Source organism: Chelonoidis abingdonii, chromosome 1, assembly GCF_003597395.2.
Source record: "Chelonoidis abingdonii isolate Lonesome George chromosome 1, CheloAbing_2.0, whole genome shotgun sequence".
Lineage (NCBI taxonomy): Eukaryota > Metazoa > Chordata > Testudines > Testudinidae > Chelonoidis > Chelonoidis abingdonii.
In genome coordinates this window covers 134,179,240-134,200,863 of record NC_133769.1, presented here as the reverse complement: position 1 = coordinate 134,200,863, position 21,624 = coordinate 134,179,240, and the positions used below count along the sequence as shown (strand labels likewise).

At 40.0% G+C, this 21,624-nt stretch overlaps 1 protein-coding gene across 4 annotated transcripts in view; it reads right to left on the bottom strand.

The window, feature by feature from the left end:
* ATXN10 (ataxin 10) overlaps positions 1 to 21,624 on the bottom strand; it is a 167,799-nt gene that overhangs the window by 87,031 nt on the left and 59,144 nt on the right. For 3 of the 4 annotated variants that reach the window (XM_075070470.1, XM_075070472.1, XM_032763001.2), the window contains exons 5-6: positions 20,709 to 20,873; positions 413 to 493 (exon numbers count right to left, since the gene is read on the bottom strand). In XM_075070470.1, coding sequence (XP_074926571.1) covers positions 413 to 493; positions 20,709 to 20,873 — 246 coding nt within the window. The remainder of the gene's footprint in view (positions 1 to 412; positions 494 to 20,708; positions 20,874 to 21,624) is intronic. The other variant, XM_032763002.2, reaches the window with a different exon arrangement.

Here is a 21,624-nt window from a genome sequence, read left to right as displayed (position 1 = left end):
ACCAACTACAGTAAATCAGACTGTATATAAACCATTATATCAGACTTCCTTTTAATTTCTAGTTATCACAACTGTGGTACGAACAGCTGAGCATATTTCAAATGCAGCTCTAAAATGCAGCAGGGTGTGGTGCTCTTATGAAATTAAGGCACAAGCATGAAATCTTGCCTTTCATTTTTTATTTCTTCATTGAATAATGGCGCCAACCTGGATTCTGCAACCCTACATAAATCACTGCCAGTTGTGGCTAAGCTGTAATGTTAACCAACCAATTTAAAACCATTACTGACATAGAAACATGTATTTAGAGATGATGTGCCAGCTACGAAACCACACAGTTTTTCAATCATGTGAACAGGATACTGTATATGGAATGCTAAATACTAAAAGCCACATTGGTTTTTGGGGTTACCTTTCTTGATTGCTCAGTTTGGCATACATGGCTTTTACCAGCTCTGGACACTTCAGCAAATGGTCTGTAACAATCAAGAACCTAAAGAACAGAAGAAAAAAGCATTATTCGTTTTACAATGAAAATGTAGTTATTTCACATTTCCTCTATGTCTGTTTATATTACTGTTTTGGATGTTTGTAATTTTAATTAGTACATGGCTCGTTTCATGTTACTAGTGTTACCTCTAACTGATACAAACAGTCAACACACGTAATTATTCATGTTCTAAAACACATCCTCCACTGAGTACAGACCAATCTGCATCAGTGCAACTCAGATTTACTCAAACAACTGAAGGAAAACTGGACAAGTCTTTTTCCAGTTATAGAAAAGAAAAATCTTACCATAATTCATGTAATAAAACATCAATCCAAGTCTTTATAGACCTCAGCAAAAAGCCAAGATTGAAAATTGTTATACCATTCATCTCAGAAGCAAAGCTTCTAAACCTAACAAATAATCAAGAGAATTGTGCTACATAATTCTTTTTTCTCTTAAAAAATTCTAACTACTCAAACACAAAGGGACACTGATTTTTTCATACATAAAGCAGTAAAATACTATTCTCAGGTTACCAAGAAAACATCTCTGTTGTATAACAAGATCTTAAACCAATACTAGAAACTAACGTTTGGAAGCTGCCAGGCAGTGACCTACAGGTACAGTTATCTTTGCACTAATGCCCACATTAGCCGACTGACTTTCTAAGCCTTACCTGTACCAGTTAACTCATCCAGTTTTATGTGTACCAACTGTATGGTAAAATGGTGACCTCACTAAATTCACCATATTCACTATCAAGATTCTTGGCTCTGCAAACAAACTAATTGAACATGTTTATTTTCAAATCAAATTTCTAGCAGCAATGACAGCATGCTATATATATATATATATATATATATATATATATATATATATATATATATACTGCATTATATACTTACTGTAAATACAGTACATTTTATTCAACCCTTGATTACAAACCCAAAATAATTAGACTGAGTCATATGACAAAACCAGGACATCTTGAAGCCCACAAGATGGACTACTGAAAAAGGCAGCCAACTCCCTCTTCTCCCAACTCTCCCTCCTCTTCTTTGCTCCACTTTGCATAAAAGTTGCAGGAGTGATCCACAGCATCTCGTGTATTCAATACACAGGTGCCCTGGCAATCATATGGAACTGCTCCAGCCTTAATAAAAGGTCTGTTTGGAATACAAAAACTCAACCAAGTCTGGAGCAATCAAAGAGTACAAGGTCCTGTGACATCTATGGGCTTCACAACCCATGATTCACTTTCTATTTACTGAGAAATGAGATTGGGCGGGGGGGGCGGGGGAGTGAGGAGCGGGGAGCCACATTTTATAATGGATTTTTTTTTCATTATTATTTGTGCTTATAATGGAGGAAAACAGTACCACTGTAGGTAGACACAAGATTTAAAATGTTGTTGTTTTTTTTTTTTTTTTCATAATGTCAGTTTGCACAGGACTTTTCCAACAGAAAGCTGGAATTAGTAGACTTTTGGGCCCTTGAACCTTATTGCTCTGCACAGCCAATATTGCAAAGGACATTTCTAGCCTGGGATAGCAGACCTAGTTGTGAGGGTCTGATATCTCCATCAATCAATAACATGAGGACATGCTGGTGCCATGATATTCAATGGGAGTTCTTTCAATGGCCCCAAAGGCAACTATTAATGGTAAGAAAGCTATATATGCTTAAACTTTTTGCTGCAGCTGCACTTAAAAGCCACGCATGACCAGAAGCGATGGTAAAGAAATCTGGGACCTCAAAAGAAGAAAGCACAATAGATATAAGTATTACGTATAGTAGACTCTATGCTGCAGTTTAACAAGTGACAGAATTTTATGATAATACAATCATGATATATTAAGTAAATAAGCATTAACAATTATGTACATGGCTATAGTAAATCTCTACACAGTAATGGAATAATTTACATGGTTTTAGATACAACTCTCACTCACCAAAATGGAAGTCGTGCACCTAAATCCCCATGATGCATATGCACAGTATTATGACTGACTGCACCCCTATAATCACACCCTACATACAACTGTAATAATCTTTGTACAAAATAGGCCTTGCGAAGTGTCATTGAAAACTAATAACTTACTGGTCAATAACATCATGATGAAATGTGTGTAGCAACATCATATGTACAGTCACAAAGCTGAAATTAGGTCTGAAATGTGTTCACCACACAAGGCAGCGTAAACTAGATTTTCAAAGACAAAGGACAAGCTGACACCTCTAGCTAGGTGTCATCAAAGTTGATCAGCAATCGCCAATCAAGTGGCCATTCTTTGGCAAGGAAAGGGGGCAGGAACAAACAGATCTGCATCTTAGCAGCATGAAAACCTTTTTCAGCATAAGACTCCAACCTTACAGCCAGAATGAACTTTATCTAAGGGTAATGCTCAGGAAAATGCATTTCAAAGGTGGAGTGGACTATAAAGTGAGGGGCAAAAACATCCTAAGTATCTCTCCCCATCCATCTCTCACTCCTTCCTTAAGATGGCGGCAAAAGAAACCAGCCCTTTTAACTTCAGGAGAGATCCTGACCTGAAATTTGGTCAGCCCTGTTGCTGGGAGCATGCGGTAAGAATTTCACCTTGAACCAAGTCTAGTCTGTTTTAATGCTTTATACTTGTTTATACTCATTTAAAACCTCTCTCTTTGTAGTTAAACAAACTTGTTTTATTCTTTAATCAAAACTAATCCAGTGCTGTAAACCATGTGGGTAACTAGGGTAGCAAACTGTTGTATACTGATCTCATTAGAAGAGTGATGGACCTACTATACCTGAACTGTGTAGGAGAGGGCTGGACAGCGCAGAACACATGTTCTGGGGGGAAATTCAAGACTAGGCATGTGTTGGGTCACCCTGCAAATAGTAACGTAGACTGCTGGAACCCAGAGTGTGGCTACTATGCTGCTGATAGGCTGCTGGGGTTAGAGTTGCCGAACCAGGAATGTGGCTATACACAGTCACTCAGTGTGACCTGCATACTGGCAAGCTGTTTAAAAGTGACCCACGTGGGAACTACAGCAGCAAAGCATTGTGAGGCACCCCAAGCTGCAGGGAAAAGGTGACAGGCCCTTACTGGTCTTGATTGGACCATGGAATATCAATCACCATAGAGGTGTATTTTCCTCAGTCCATACATGGCTCCCAAACTGTAAACTCCCAAGAAATTTAAGTAATCAACAAAACTTGAAGCACATGGACAAGCAAGAAGTGCCTTTTCAGACTTTATGAATAGCAACACCAACACCAAAGGATTTGCATTTTAATAGGTCACAATACACCAAAATAGGACTCTCTTATTCTGATTAAGAAATCCACAAAACAGTAGCTGAATTTGCTTTTATGAAAACATACTTCCCACAGTTGGTTTTAGCCTCATGTGAAAATCTCTTCCACCAGTGGGATACAGCAAAATTGTATTCAAAGAAATGTGTTTTATGTTCCGATTTTCAATTCTGCAGTTAAAGGTTAAATCCACACTTGTAGGCTTTTCAGTTTATAATTCTGCAGGGCAATTTGCTTGGATTTTTGTCTTATACTTAAAATCTGCTAGTACTTGAGGCCTGTCTACTCAATGCACCAGCAAAGCACACTAGAGGACTATGATTTGTAGCACTCTCTAATATGCTGTGGTCTAACTCCCCTGGTGTAGACCCTGCTGGCATACTCTAAAAGGTATCTAGTTCACATTGATGTAGTCCTGTTTCAAATAGGACTCACTCAATTAACATACTCTAGGTACCTTTTAGAGCAGTATGTTACTGTGCTGTACAAATTACACCCCCCTGAGATGCTTTGCCGTGTTGTGTAGAAAAACCCCTATAGGGGCTGAAAAGACATCACACTCGTAATGTGCATTAATCAATAAAGTATAAGCATTCTAACTTTCTACAGGTCTACTCTCTATGCATGCTAGTCCTCTACACATTGCTAGGAGGCTAGAGGCCTACAGAGAGGACAGTGATGTGCAACCTGCATTTTGTACCTTTCCGGTATATGTTTCAGAAAGTGGTTTTATGGATTCAGCTTATAAATATGGACATAGCAGTTCTGTTTGTCTTTCTTGATCCCAAAGTTAAATTTTTCATTCATACCCCCAGATATCTCCACCACCACATTTAGGTTTCTTCTCATCTCCCCTGTCCTCCCACATTGCCACTAACTCATGTAGAGTACATATAAAAATATTGGAGTGCTAACATACTTGAAGCACACAACACCAAAAGAGGTATTAGGATGAGGAGGAAGACAAGCATGCACAAAAGCACACAGAAATGCCTTAACGCTGTTGCTATGCATGGAGATTTTGGTGACAGCGAAACAGGGAAAAGAAATAAAAGTTAAGATGTAAAAAGACTCCCCACTTTTGTTTTGTAGTCTTAAAAAAAGAGCCCACAAGCCTCCCATCCCTCTCCTCAGATACACACATTGTGCTTCAGAAAGGTTTAATTGTACTCACAGCCCAACAGCAGACCCACTGGGATAAACTGGTGATCACTGCAGTTTAGTAAAGGAAATAGTGAAAATTTCAGTTGTTATATAAACAGAATAAAGTAACAAATGAATAGTATTAAATATGCCAATTTCCTGCGCTGTCTTTAGATTAAGTGTTTGGCTAAAATCCTAAAAAAAATCAAGTGCTCACAAGTAGATAAACATAGGAGATGTTCAGTTCAAACTTACAATAGCACAAAGGATACATCGTGCCAAACTAAATTTGAGAGGTAACCAAGATGAAATGGTATAAGCCATATTTATGCCCCAGTATATGCTAAACATGCCAGATAAGCAATAAGTTTGGTCCAACCAACGCTAGGTGTAAGCAATCAAGTTTATCATAAAATGCAGTGCTCCAGATTTAAGTCGATTTGTATTCATTAGCACCCCTACAGAGCAGTGTCTTTCACATCAGAAAATGGAATGATGGCGATCCTCTTCTTACCACTCTTATTAAATGTTTCATCTTCAAAAGACTTCAGTGACAATACATCGCATTATTTGTATCATTGTAATTCAAACCAAAATACATAGGAATGAAAGTCATTTTTTCTGTAGTTTACAATGTGTTTGAAATGTAGCATTTGTACTCACAGGGTAGACCATCCAAACTTTGAAGAGAGATTGCATTCATAAATTCTCTTCTGTCCAATCTAAATCTCTAGCCACTAATGAAACCAAAAAAGCAGAGTACCTCACTAGCAACTCTTAACAGAATTTTCAAAATCTTTTTAAATTATACCCTTTGGATAAAGATGTTTGAGGAACAAAAGTATTTGTTGGCTTTGCATAAGACTAATAAAATCTATTTTTAAAAAATCAATTTACAGGATGAAATTAAATTAAATAAATGTGCCCTCACATAGCCCTCTAGCCCAGATACTCCACCCCACCCATCAAAGTACTTCTCACTTACCAAAAGCACAGGAGGAAAATATTAGTGTGCAAGTGCATACACAATACCTTGCAGTACTATAATCTTGAGGTAACAAAGGCAGAGATCACAATAGCACATATAATAGCTGTTCCTCAGAGAAGGATCTTCATAAAAAACGTAACCCCTTGAATAATATTTTAAGTCTAAAAGGCAAAGTTCAGATTAACTTTTATATTTGTTTTGGTTCTGCTGCTGAATCACAGAGTTTGTCTTTACAGTTGGCTAGAGGGCCACACGCTTTGTCACTTCTGTAGGCTGAGCTCATTAAACAAACAGCAGGGGTTCCTTGCATTCCTTCACTCCCACCACCCCCACCCCCACCACATGTGAATTACCCTTCCAGACCCCTCTGTTGTAGGGACTCCCTGAACCCCTACCCTATCCTCATGCCAAAGGGATCTATTTGCCCATGTCATCTCTGGGCCCCTCAATTTCCCTTGGACTGCTCCTGCCTAAGCCTACCTACATCTAGAAAGGCGCGCACTTTATTGCTTCGATAGGCCAAAATTCCCAAGCACACCAATGGCTTCTTGCATCTCTCAATTCCCTTCCACTCCCAGATTCTTGTGTGTTATCCTCGCTTCCACTCTTCCATCCTCCTCTGGGATCACAAGAAGGGTGTTATATGGAAAAGTATTAATGGTTGTCATCCATTGGTTCTGTATTCTACAGACAATTACAGACCTGCTCAAAGCTGTGGACTTTGATAACCAGACATGAGGGGCTCTGCGTGTCTCCCATTTTCCTCTCAAGGTTTTCACTAAAAAATTAACATGATTCTGCCAACTGATGCCCAGAATATTTACTGAAATTTTGGAATTAATCAGATGTGGTTTTCAAAAGTTATCACATATATGCCACACAAAAAGACACCCAGAGAAATGCCATCAAGAGGAGTGGAAGGCCCCAAACCATTATCTACACTTGACATTTTTTTGAAAGAATAATTTGCTAGGTTAGCCAAAGCACATTTGCCATGAGTACCTGAAAGAATTGCTGCTGGTATAGGTGTAAGGGAAGCAAATGCAATCCCCATATTTAAAGAAATATTTGTGGAAGTATTCTCTCCCTCCCCCTCCTCCTTTTTACTATCTTCTTTTTTTACTCATCTCATAGTGGTTTTTGGATACTTAAATAGGACCTGAAGTGATCTGGCTCGTGACCTGTTCTCTCCTCAAGGAAGAAGCATAACTTGATCAAAAGCAGAAAGGAAAAGGTTCAGACAACTAATTACAACAAACTTCTTCTCACAAAATTACCAGAACATGGAACAGCCACTGGATATTATGAGAGCGCTAACACTTAAATTAAAATATAAAAAAAATTAAACATATATGGAGATATACCTATCTTATAGAACTGGAAAGGACCCTGAAAGTTCATTGAGGCCAGCTCCCTGCCTTCACTAGCAGGACCAAGTACTGATTTTTCCCCCAGATCTCTACGTGGCCCCCTCAAGGACTGAACTCACAACCCTGGGTTTAGGCGGCCAGTGCTCAAACCACTGAGCTATCATTCATACCAAGATGGAAGTTCTGCATACTTTAAAAAAGTTACAAAATCTAATGAAGAATTCCTAGTCAACCTTCTTATAAAGGTATCAGATGGACCCATGGCTTTTGCTATCCATAAACTGTATGTTTGTATGTATATCCTGTGTACTGCTCTGCTCTTTCCCTACTGTGCTACATCAACACTGCCAAAGATCAGCATATTCTCGGTGACTGACCAGCATCACTGCTTTTTGATTTAACATCTGACTTTGATAAGAACCAGAAGGAGTTTCTTAGGTACATCCAAGTTGGGAACAACATTATTCGCTACTGGAGAATTTAAATGAGGCGTCACATACGAGACTCAAATAATTTTCCTGTCTCGCTTTTCACAAATGATATAGTAAAAGAGAGGTGAAACAACACAATGCAAGATCCAGCTGTGGACCTTGATTTACCGGAGAAAGGTTTTCTAAAATTGCTCTTGAACAACAAGGCAATCCTACTGCAAATAATAAAGAACTGTTGTAGCACTACAATTAAGGAAATGTTTTCCAATGGTCCGTAGCACTTAAACTCTTAGGCTGCAGGTTCCAAATGCAACTGTGACAGCATGCCAACTTTCCAGGAATTAGAAACAAAATTGTCCTCTGGAGAGTACAAGCCTAATAGAGGGAAGAGAAAGAAACACTAATTTGTCAGAGGAGAGCGAAATTGCCAGTTCACAAAAAGAAGACAGGAATGGTAAAATTTTCTGATTTATATACTACATGCATACTATATAAGGCACTAGATTCAGCACTCTACTGCACAGTTGTCTTTCCCTTAATCTGCTAGAGGCCTGCCAACAGCAGCAGTGCTTTCTGCCCGTGCTTATTTCCATGGGCTAGAACTAAATAACCCCAGGAAAATGGGGAAGGGGAGCCCCACAATCTAATCTTTAAACTCACCATTGAACTGTGGTTTAAAGGAGAGCGGATGTTCAAAAAATCCTTACTTTCACTGCCAGACAGCTGACCACACTTTTAGACAATTTTTCCAGAGAGGCCAGGAAGTGCACTATGCCTTTTCTTTTTTTAAAAAAATGGAGAATTTCTGTTCTTTGCCCTTCAGAGTCAAAAAGGCAATCCCCTCACCTGAAAAACAGACATGTCCTCCCTCCCCCCACCACACACCCACAGAAAAAGTGATCATATGAACTGTACTCCCATCTCTAATGGAACCACCAAAGCATTTATACAATAAAGAACTTTTAAAATACACACTGATCTTGGTCAGGATGAATTATGTAATTTTGTACTACTTTTTCCTAATTATTTTAAAACACATGTATACAGGTTCAAGATTTTAAAATTGATCTCATATGACATCTTCTACATATAGTAGCTTCCCAGCTGCATAACACATTTTTATGTTGTTGATTACTGCAACCAAAAGATGAAGAAAAAAATCTGATTTCTTAATGATGCTTCAATTTTCCAGAGCCTAAGGCATGGCTTTCTGAGCTGTCTGCATGTAAAGAAGAGTTTAAAAGGAAAACAACTCTAGCAAGTCCATTCATTGTACTCTGCACTGACTTGAAGCACTAACTCTTACTCCTGACTTCTCTTCACCCCTGCACAGAGAGGAAGAAGAACGTGCTACAAAGGAGTAGGATCACATGGGTGGAAATAGAGAGTACTTGCATCACGGAACAGTATGTCCTCCAGCTGATACAGAAATAGCATTGACTTTTTAAGGAAAATTCCTTCCAGTTCCCAGCTGGTGACTTTAGAGAAGTAGGGATTGTTGAAAGAAATAATCAGGAGAAAAGAGTCTTATTTTAAGGAATAAATATTTCTGCTTAAAACGTGTTAAAATAGGTATTTGACTTGCTTAATGTATAAGTGTCAAGATTTAAACTTAAGGATATAAGAGATACCGATATACTATTGAAAATATTCAGCAAAATAAATTATACTCTACAGGGCTAGGAATATCCATTGGCCCATTCATCCAGAACAAGTGGATGGGAGAGTGGGTGGAGACAACAGGTGAGGAGGAGAAACCACGATGTAAATCATATCGAAAGATTGAGTTGCAAGCTATCATAGTGAATAAAGGAGGAGGAAAAGAAGAAGATAAAAGTGGGGCAAGTGGGAAACACTGTACTTATAGGTTTAAAACTTTCCACAGACAGGAAAGCTCATTATAGGGAAAACTGGTCCCCTGGGCAATAAATCAGAGACTGGTCCTCCCAGGAGGGAGCATGCACAGGCATCAGTACTCCTTGGGGAATTCTGTGCCACTGCGCGCATCCAGAATTCATGTGCCATTCACAATTTCCCCCCTCCCTGAGAGAAAATACATTCTGCTGGAAAGATGCTGCAGTTACTCCTTTTCTTTAGTAGGGGCCATGGTGGCACCAGAACAGTGAGTAACTACTCCCGGGCAGGAACAGCCCTACCTGAAGACAGAGAAGAGAAAGAAGCTACCTTCCTCACAGTACCCTGCCCGTGAGGCCTAGTCAGGAGGCACGGGATATGGGGCACAAGCGGCTGTGGAGGGAGAGGAGAAGGTGTCATGGATGGGTTCAGAAGGGATACTGAGGGGTGCAGATTGGGGAGAGGGCTGAATGGGAATGGGATTGCAGGGCCATATGGGGACGGGGAAGAGGGGTAGTTGAGTGGGGGTGCAGGACAACATGGGGACCAGGGGAGGAAGGTGCAGGGACAAATGGGGGGAGGGGCTGGGATGGAGAGCCACATGGGGATGGGGGAAGAGGTGGCTGAGTGGGGGTGCAGAGACACATGGGGACAGACGTGCCTGACTGAATGAGAGAGGCTAGGGGTCAGCCAGGGTCTACATGGTGGAGGCTCCCTAATAATCCCTCCTCACCCTCCAAAAAAAAAACAAAAAAAAAAAACCCTGTTGCATACTTCTCCCACCCACACTCAACAATCCTCGAAGTTCACACCCAGGCTCCTTCCCAGTAATTACTTCCCCCTCTCTCAGCTCCTGTTACCCTTGACTCTCTCAAGCCTTTGCACTACTTCTTAGGGATGCAGGAAACACGTTTCTGTATTGTAGTTTAAATGAATTATTACTCAGAGATCTGTATTAATGTGTCTCGGAAGAAACCTATTTGTCAAAAAACATTTCCTGAATCTTTTTTGTTGTCTGTATTGTTACAGACAATTGGTGACAGATATTTTGAAACAAAATTACTACAAGAATTGAAACTGGTGTGCTTATACTGTGTTATTTTGACAAATAAAATATGCAGAATTTTAAAGTATTATACGCAAAATTTTTAATTCCCCCAGGAGTAGGCATCGGGGGAAAGGGCATCTCCCTGCACTAGTACATTGCAATATAAGTATTTTACACCCTAGCTATCAAATAAATGTTTAAGCCCTCACACTAGATAGCAAATGGTCTTTTCAGACAGAAAACCAAGATAGAAAATACTGCTGTAAACAAGAGCTTTTATTGTATAGCTGGGCTTTAGCAAAGAAAAGTAATATAGTATAATTCTGTTAACATCGTTTGTCAAATTAACCAAGGAAAGGTAGGTTACTAACCTGCAACTGCAGACCTATTGCCCTTGCAGACTCCTGCTCTTTGAAGCATGAGTATGTCCCTCAGCACCACATGCCCTGGAAAGATCCTGAAAGCAGCAACCAGTAAGGCTTTGTACAGGCTCAAATACAGTTCTACACATTCAGGGCCAGGCTACATACATTTCAACAGCATTCAGCCCTGAAAGGACTCAGTTCCTTCTTATGCTTCAAGATGTCAGCCAAAGGCTATGAAGTGGGTGAGAATACTGTAATGGCCCTCACTTGGCCTCTGGTTGGGGAACATGCCCTAGCAGTCACGGCTGCAACCCTTGACATCCACAAGGAGGTTGTGTGGAGGGGAGCCTGAGCTCTCCCGCTCCACCAGGCTCCAACCCAGGGCCCTTTGGGCTACCAGTAGTCTGGGCACCAAGGCTGCTTAAGGCTATCCTCCATGGACCCCTTCCTCTCATCCCTCTTCCCTCCCCCACAGGGGTCAGCTTAGTCTAAGACAGAGGTGGGCAAACTATTTGGCCCAAAGGCTATGGAAATTGTATGGTGGGCCATGAATGCTCATGAAATTGGGGGTTGGGGTGCAAGAGGGAGTGAGGGCTCCAGCTGGGGGTGAGAGCTCTGGGGTAGGGCCAAAAAAGAGTTCAGGGTACAGGAAGGGGCTCTGGCCTGGGACAGTGGGCTGGGGTGCGGGGTTCTGACTGGGGGTGTGGGCTCTGGGGTGGAGCTGAGGGGTTGAAGGTGCAGGAGGGTGCTCTGGGCTAGGACCAAGAGGTTTGGAGGGCAGGAGGAGGATCAGGGCTAGGCCAGGGGGTTGGGGCACATGAAGGGGTCCGGGATGCAGGCTCCAGGTGGCGCTTCTCTCAAGTAGCTCCCAGAAGCAGCAGCATGCCCCACTCCAGCTCCTACGCAGAGGGGCAGCCAGGCAGGTCTGTGCACCGCCCTGTCCACAGACGCCGCCCCTGCAGCTCCCATTGGCCGTGGGTTCCAGGCCACAGCATGGCGCAGCATGGCACCACAGCATGTGCAGGGGGGGCAAGCCCTCGACCCACTCAGCTGGAGTGCCGCAGCAGGGCAACCCCTGACCCTGCTCCCTGGCGGGAGCTCAAGGGCTAGATTAAAATGTCTGAAGGGCCAGATGTGACTCCCAGGCCGTAGTTTGCCCACCCCGGTTTCAAGCCTTCCCCTGGTGGGGAAATCCAAACCAAAAAGTAGTAAGAGGGAGTTACCAATGTCCACGGTCCCCAGGATATTTTCCTCTCTGGTTGTCTCTGGGGTGGGTCCTCCCTTCCCTCAGGGACGGCCCCTTTGGGCAGCTGTATCAGAGCCTTCAGGCTTCCCTCTGCTCTATGCTGCTGGAGCAGTAGGCTGCAGATCTGCTCACCTCCAGCTCTGCAATCCAAAGAAGATCCTGTAATTCCTTGCCTTTTAATTGTTCCAGCAGATGGAGCATTTGTCACAGGTGTGGCAGGGCAGGGCTGGCTGAGCCCAATATAATCCCTTAACACCTTGTTGTCTAGTGTGGGGATTGTACATCCCATCACTCATACATCTGCCCAGGCAACGTTTTGGAGAACTCCAGTTACAGACAGATAACCTTTTTCTTGGTTAAGAATTGTCTCTGCAGATCACCACTCTCAGGAGACTGGTCACCAAACAAACAAACAGACTGTGAAACTTGTGCAGATTAGGAAAATGAGAGGCAGTTTAAAAATGCATTACCTAACAAGTTAATTCACACTATTCCAAACACCAGTTAGCAGGTTTTAAAACAGGTTAGTTGGTTGGAGTCAACCCTAGAGTCAAGTCCCTGAAAAGAGTATCTGTGCGGAGGTGGGTGGGGCAATTTAGCTCTTAAATTAAGAGAATGTTGTTGAGTAAAAGTATGAATTAATCTCCATGTGATTTCACAGATGGCAGAAACTGAAGCATTTCTGAAGCATGCCACACAAGCAACCACACCATCCAGTCTTGTTAATGTCACATGGTCACAGGATTGAATACAAAGTCTGATCTATTCACACAGAACACAGAGATGACTTCTTTCTTAGACTTAATTACTGCCCACCAGATACAGGTGCCACTGGAAACATTTAGTGAAGAACTCATCATCCCCAAAAACAAGACCATGCCAGTATGGGACAGAGCTGTCACCTCCCCAATAAGTGAGGTAATACTTTGTGTCAGTATCCTCTATAGCAATGATCTAAAATACTAAAGCTCTCAATACAAAGGAGAGCTTTCAATGCCAGTTATAATAGTGTTCAAAATTCCAACACCTTGATGTGGAGCATGGATGGACTCCTTGAACTTACAAAGGCTATTTAGATAACAGATGGCTTCAGTTTTCAGTACAGAATGGGAATCACAGATGTCCCTGAACTGAGAGTCCCTTTCACAAAGGGAAATGTGGAAAACTGTAGAAACACCAGATGATCACAAAGAAGATGAAGAAAAGGAACAGACAATGGTGCGAGATGCACTGGGGCAAGAAGAGTCTCTGACTGAAGCAGGGTTTCCAAACTTAAGGCATTTTTTTCCCTTGCAAGTGACCTGATCCTTGCTCCTCAATGACATCTCTCTGCCACCTTCTCCTGCATTTTGATATTCCAGAAATCTAGGCTCTGCCTTTGAAAAAGGCATCAAGACCCTCAAAAGAATCCTCCTAGAACTGCTAAGCAGCATGTGATGCTGAGAGCAGGAAGAAGGCCTGATACAACAGCTGTGGCTAATGTGGAAGCGCTGTGAAGGTACTGCTTGGCTAAAGGAACCTCTCCCTTCAAGAGCCTCTCTCTACCAGAGTTGCATAACTGCTCCCTACCAGAACTGTTACTGGACTATAGTGAAAGGAAGGAACAAAAGCCAAAATCATGCCTGGAAAGAGGTTCCTCCTGAGCTCTACCTGAGGACTCCTCTGCCTTCCAAAGCGGAGACAGAACACTGGATTCCAAAAGTATGCACAGTACTATGCCAGCGGATGGAACGATCAAATCACTGGGGGAAAAAAATTGTGAGTAGGATATTTGCTTCCCAAGTGTGGGCCAAAGGCAGAAAACCCATCGGTACTGGACTAATGGAGCAGTGGAAGAAAGAAAAGTTCAGGCACTGCATTAGTCACAATATTTGTCCTCTCTGTGTCCTAATGGTTGATGGCATTAACTTTAAAAGTAACATCAGCATTGTGAATATTTACCTGTGTAATTCATCGGATACTAACACTGATGAACACTTACGTCTGCTACACAAACACTTCGTATAAATCTATCCCACTTTAGCCTGCTCCACACTAAGTGTCCATGCGGACCCTTCTGCTGCACACTAAGTTCCATAGCTCACTTTGATTACATTGCGCTTGGATGTTGATAAAGCTGGGCTGATGATGAGAAAGCCATAGGATGGCACCACCGTCTGGTCTCAACTGCCAGATCAGAATCCGTCAGCAGCAACCCTAAACGTGATGAGTGGTCAGCTACAGACGTTTGGAATGGTTTCTTTGTTGCTGATCCAACCATTCAACCATGGGTCTGCAACAGAGTCCACACAAGCAGTTGGTGCATGGCAGGCTGCCGTGGCGTAGATTTACACCTCAACTTGCTGTGATCTGAATGTTCATGTAGACCATCTCTACTTTAGTAGTCTATAAAGAAAAGAAAATAATGAATACAATTTATAGCTATGAACAAATTTTTATTGTTTAAAAAAAGGAGTAAATATTTCCAGTACCAAGGATCAGCATTTGGCAGAGCAAAGAGCTAACATGAGAGGAACAAATACAGATATCATTCATGTGCTGAACAGCAAGTTTCAAACTGCTCTGGACACTCAGATTAAAAGATTGCATTTCAGCAAGGTATGCAGGAATTATGTTAACATTAAGAACATTTTTAATTCAGTTCTTTACAAAACAGGCAGCCAACACAACTCCTTGAAGAAAATATTACCATTTTAGTGAGCCTAAATATAACATTATAGTTGCTTTAAAAGTTTGCTGCGCCATGCGGTAGCTGTGGCACAGAGGCCTAAACTCTTTATTGCAAAGCATTGGCTCTACCGCCAATACCGCGGCTATGTAAATTCGTTTAAGAAATCTTAGTGGTATGTGCTAGTGAGAGTCCAAGTACAGCCCCACATTTTGAATGAATTGCTGACAAAATATTTTTTCAATGTTCCTGCCAAAGAATCATTACAACAACTGAGCTTTGAGTTAATGAAAACAGAGACAAAAATCTTTGCACTCCTACCTGGCCGCATCTACTGCGTATTTATTTACTATATGGGGAAAGTGGCTTAGTCCTTAGATGTGAAAAAATGTTTCTTGGTAATGAATCAAACATGAGCCTGGATCAAAAAATTAAATGTAATAATAAAACTGAGACCGAGGCTACAACCGCAATAAACCATCATAAGTTATTGTCAACGTATCCTGGAGCCAATAAAGACAGGATCTGTCTTTCACACATTGAATTGCAGAAAACAGTCATACCAACAAGAATGTTTCAGATACAGAAGACTTTTATGGGAGAAAGAGCGGTTTATCATCAATGTAAAACATATTATGAAAGCTTAAACTACTCCAAAGTTATGCTAAGTGACAGCATAGACTGCACATCGGGACCAACACTGAACAAATGATTAAATTTAGCTTGCAGCTAGTTACTTTTTAATCAGAAATATACTTTGATGTTCTAACAAAATAAGGTCTGAATCAGGTCACTCGAAAGAAAGAAAGACAAACAAAACAAACAAACAAACAAACAAACACAATTTCTATTTACCCTATAATCTGCATTCCCAGTGAGCCACAAGAACAAACCAAGAAACAAACATAATTCAAAGAACAGCTATTGGGTGATATACTACTATAACAAAATAATAGGATATTAGGCATTCCTTGTATATGCAAGGAAAAATATACCCTGTAGTTTGACACTGAAGCAACCCAGTTAACCAAAACTTCAGCTGGAGTTCAAAATTATGTTTTTGTCCATTCCATATAAACTTGAGAGGAGAGGTGCAAAGAGACTGAAAAGACAGCATGAAAATGCCTTCTTCCATCCACTGCAAATTACTTCAAAATCTATAGTGGCAAAAAGGCACTTCGCTGCAGAAAGGTATTTTTGTTTTGATTTTTAACTTCTGAACCTTAATTGGTAAATATACAAAAATCTTCATGGAAATACCTGCCAACTTGCTAAAAGTTCAACATATTTGTTTTTCTTCTGCAACACTTAATATTGACCAAGTCTACTCTTAGGAGATAATACATTCTCATTATTTTTTTTCCATGTGAGTTAATATCATCAGATTCTGGGCATTTTATGTGGCCTTTTAAAAACAAAAATATAAATGATAAGCTTTCAATAGCTCTGACACAGTTCTCATAGGCCAACATGCTTATAGTACGTTAAGAACAGAAAAATACAAAAACTGAAAGGTCCATAGCAACACCAAGTAGGTATTACAATGATGTGAGCCGAACTGAAGCCACAAGTAAGTTTCTTGACACTTCTATTTAGCTTGTAGTTTTACATTTTTTTTTATTAAAAATGCTTGATTAATTTTTGTTCCTGTTTTATTATATTCAATACAAACATCAAGTAATAGGATGTTGCTTTTATAGTTTTCCCCTTCAAGAAACATGTTCACCTTTTGGTTCTCCAAAAAAACAATTTCAATGATCCTTAAATTCAGATTAGGGCTGTCAAACGATTAAAAAGATTAACTGCCATTAATCGCAAGATTAAAAAAATAGCCGTGATTAATCACAGTTTTAATCATGCTGTTAAACAATAACAGAATACCATTTATTTAAATATTTTTGGTTAGGAGGGTAGTGTGAGTGTGGGCTCTAAAGTTTTACATTGCTTTGGTTTTGGGTGCAGTCATGTAAGAAAAGAATCTACATTTGTAACTTGCACTTTTACAATAAAGAGATTGCTCTATAACACTTGTATTTTTCAATTCACCTCATACCATCTCTTATCTTTTTACAGTTCAAATATTTATAAATCAAAATATTATAAAATGAGCACTGTACATGTTGTATTCTATTGTAATTGAAATCAGTATATTTTAAAATGTAGAAAACCATCAAAAATATTTATAATAAATTAAAATTGGTTTTCTATTATTTAACAATTTGATTAAAACTGCAATTAATCGCAACTAATTTTTAAATCTAATTAATTTATTTTGCATCACTTGAGCTAACTGCGGTCAATTGACAGCCCTAGTTAACACACAATTTATCCCAACTATTTTCTTGACCTTCGGTATTAATAAGAAAGATCACATTTCTACCATGAAAACAGTAGCACTGATTGAAAAACAGAATATTCATCCCACAGGAAACTGCAATATTTTGACATTTCTATTCATCCCGTAGGACTTTTAATTCTGGCTCTCTCATTCCTCTGTTCTCTCCTCTGGTCCCAGTTCCTCAACTGGACTACATCTGTCTGTATATTCCCACAGAAAATTTTAGATTTCAATTAAATGTTACTTTCTGACAAAAGTGCGTGGACTGTTTCGGTTTGGGTTTTTTTGAACCAGTGCTAACAGATTAATGCTCTAATTTTATACTGTACATAATTCTTGGTCTGAATCGTTTCAAGCCCTTTTGGATAGCTGGAGATTTGAAAAACTGGGGGCTTATCCAAGGTTGCTTTCCAGATTCCCCAACTTTGAACATTTTAAACAGAATGCCGGCCAACTTGAAAAAGGCCAGCCAGCTTTGAAGAGGCTATGTTTCAACAACAACAGTTTCCTTAAAGGAGCTGGTAATTGCAAAACATCTAACATTCTTTTGAGTTCCCTCCAGGTGAGAAGTTGTTCAAGACTGTACTTAACTCATCAGAAATCAGTCCTGCTCAGCTACAACTACAAAGAAAATTCATTTACGCTTTTGAGGAGTTTTCGATCCCAAATCCTTGCCAAGTAGTAAAAGCCTTTCTACATTGTATTTGTGAAGCTGCCTTTGGGTATAACACAGTCGTGACTATGACAAAATGCAGATATTAGCCTATGTACAATGCATGCTACCAACAGAAGTGAACATGTGTCTGCCAGAACAATGACAGCGACACATTTGAATCTGGTGCATAACGGCAGCATCATAACCACTGAAGTGAAACACATATAATTTCTTTTTCAGTGTTTCATTTTCTTGAAAACCACCCTACTTTCTTCCCACTGAATTTTAATAATATGTAAATATTGATAGGTGTGACCAAGCTGTCACAGTGGAAATAATAGTAGCAGAAATCTAACATTTGTTGCTTGGCTCCTAAATTCCCAATGATAATAGCGGAACAATTTGTAAATGAGCAAAATGCCATCATACCAGATAGTTGGGAATGATTAAGTGCAACCAAGCGTATTTAAAGATAGACTTTCCAACTGTCTACATGAGTGTCCTGAGTTTGCATGCATGTGATCAAGGAGATGTGATTTACTGAATATGACACCTTCTATATTCTGAAAAGGGTGAGGGGGAAGAAAACATTCTGCAAGTGCCTTACTATGGACATTAGATTAACCACTTCTGCCTATTATTTCCCCTTCTAGCCTCATCTGATGACTTCGTACAATATTTTGCTCCCTACTCATTTGAAGGTTATTCTGACAGAAGACTGTTTATTCTGCTTTTCTTCCACAGCAATTTTGGATTCCTACAGTCACATGACTTAAAGGTCTTCATTAATGAAGCAGAAGTCAACAGAATGAGCCTACACTAAGCAAACAAATGGACAGTGTAATGTTTATTTTGCTGCTTTATGTAGTCTATAATTATTTTCCCAATAAAAAGACTCAAATAGAAATCTGGTTGCCTGACCCTCAAACTTTAAGTCTGCTGTTTGGAAACTGTTTCTGCCCTAAGTAAATTGACCCACAAACAATGTTTTAAATAAAATTGGAACAAAACCAATCTATTAAATATTTGCTTTTCCTTTAGTCATTCTAAGTCCTTTTGGAGGATTTTCCAAACATCCAGTAGGACCTTACTATCTCTTCAAAATTACAACATTTATATCAAACAAAAAAGTTAAATTTTGACTTTAGACATAACCTTGAAAATAATGAACTACAAAATCTGCAAAAAGATTTGTTTTCACTATTGAGTACTTTTTCTCAAAATGCCCCCATATTTAAATAAAACTAGAGGTGACAGGATGATCTGGCCTCTAAAGGAAGTAGTTCTCAGTGGGTCACCCTCCAACGGTCCTTTAAGGCTTTGAAAAGTTCAGTATGAGGACCTAAGGGGCATGTGGAGAGAGAAGCATCAGTCCCAGGAATGAAGTTCCTGGGAGGAAATTGTGTCACTTTATCTTTAAGAGCCTGGGGGCTGGATGCGTTGCAGAAATGGCAGGGCAAGGCCCCCTCTCCCCACAAACCAATGGGAAATGAGCTGGGAGCAGAAAATCAGCATAAATGCTGCTCCCTCCCTCATAGCAGGGCAAATGCCTGCACAATTCATGGAGTAAGAAGGCTCTGGCAGAGCCCGGAGTTAGTAGGGAGAAGACAGTAGCAGAAGAAGGCTGTCTTCTGGATCCTCCCAGCCTGAGGATTAATTGAGGGGAAAGTGATCAGCTGAGGAACGGACTAGCTGAGGCCCTACATCTGCCTAAATTATAACCCACCCCCAAGGAGTGGGGCTGGGGCTCCTGCTCTAAGGAGAGAGAGTGTGACTCTTTCATTGTTGTATACTCTGAGAAGAGCTGAGGAGACAGGCTGTTTGAAGCACAACCCTAGCTCCAGAAAAGGGGCTCTGAGGTCTATCCTTAACCATGACAAAGAACTGACTAGGACTCCTACAGGGAACCTAAGGTGTGATTTGGTGCAACTCACAAAGACAGTCAACATTTGCAGAAAACTTAATAAATGGGATCCCACAAAGCGGCTGCATATTCCTAAGCCAACCTAAGTCTTGTCATTGATTGAAAAGAACCCGAAGGGGATGCACGGGGCCACAAGGGGGTGTGCTCGAGAGGCTTACCCCTTGGCACTGGATTATTTGCATTCTGATGAAAAGGCTGGAGCAAGAGAAAACATGTCACAAATTCATAACTGAAAACACAGTTTTATAGTAACAGTTATTAGCAAACATATATAAAGTTGAACATGGTAAAACCACTGATTATATTCTTTAATAAAATGAAACATTGAAAATTCACAAGCATACCATCTGTGTCCTACTTTTGTTTAATTGTTGCATGTTGCATTAGAACTTTTAAGACATGCAAGAAAACTAATGTATGCAATGTTTCATTGCTAATTAATCTTACTATCATACCCCAAGTACTAAAATCTGTGCAAGATTATTTCCTGGCTTAGTTTCCACTTCAAAACCCAGTATGTTTTAATACATGTTTTTACAAACAGATATTCAAAGAGAGAGATGCAACAAACCAGCATGCAAACGTAATGAGTTTTTATTATATGACCCTTAACTCACTCACTAGATGTATGCTGCTCATTTTAGACTCAAATTTTTCTCTGTTCCACGCAAATTTGGTATGCACATCCTGTAAGTTTAAAGCCAAAATGCAGAATCAGTACGAAGTTGACAAAAATGGTTGCTCACCCTAAATGATAGAATCCTAATCAACCTAGACTTCTGAGTTCAGTTACTTTCGGTGTCTTCAATTTTGATTTATGTGAACCAGACTTGCATCTTAGTAGTTATCCATGCTATTTAAATAAATCAAAAAGAGATACATACGACCATTCAGACTCCAGTTGCTTTCTATAGACGTTTACAACAGCAAGAGCTACATTCAAGTTCTTATGCTCCAGTAGTTCTCTCACTTTCTCTGAATTAAGGCATGTGAACAGTACCATACAGCAATAGGTAATAATTTTCTCATCGTGGTGATTGAGCAAACTCCTTTAAAAAAAAAAAAATTATTGTTAAGGATCAAGCTGGAATAATGCAGCAGTGGTATTTAATAAGAAAGGAAACAAGAAGAACTTCATGAACTGCATAAGAGGGGATGAAATACATGGCACCTATGAAACAGAACCATTTTCAAGTAATCTTAGAGATCAGACAAAGGAAAATTGCAAAGCTAAAATTAAAATGGAGTTAAGTAAAGTTTTTTTGAAAAGTAATTCCTTTCACCATCAAAAGATAAAGACTTTTTAATATAGAAGAAACAATATCACAGCTATTTCCTCATCTTAAGTAATACCTATCCTCCATGTTAGACCCCAAACCAACAAAGTGCTAAGTGCACTTGATTCCCACTAACTTCAGCAGAAGTCAGGGATGCCTAGACTTGACAAAAAAAAGAACATACCAGTAGAACTTCAGAGTTATTAACACCTCGGGACTGGAGGTTTGTAACTCTGAGGTTCCACTATAGTTATCTGCAGAAAGTTCTATCAGGCAGGATATAAAGTATTCAACACAGGGACATTTGTTGCCAATTTCCAGGCTAGTATTGTGACTCTTGTAATAATTAGTGTTTTTCTTAAAATTGTAGGTTCTGTATTAAGTAATTACATGAGAATCTCAGTTTTCATTTTTAAAAAAAGTACATTTCTAGCCCTTAAAGTAGTGGAGAAAAAAAAGTTTGAAAACGTGGCTGAAGCACACTGTGAAAGCTCAAACAAGAAAAAGAACCCAACGTGTGGTT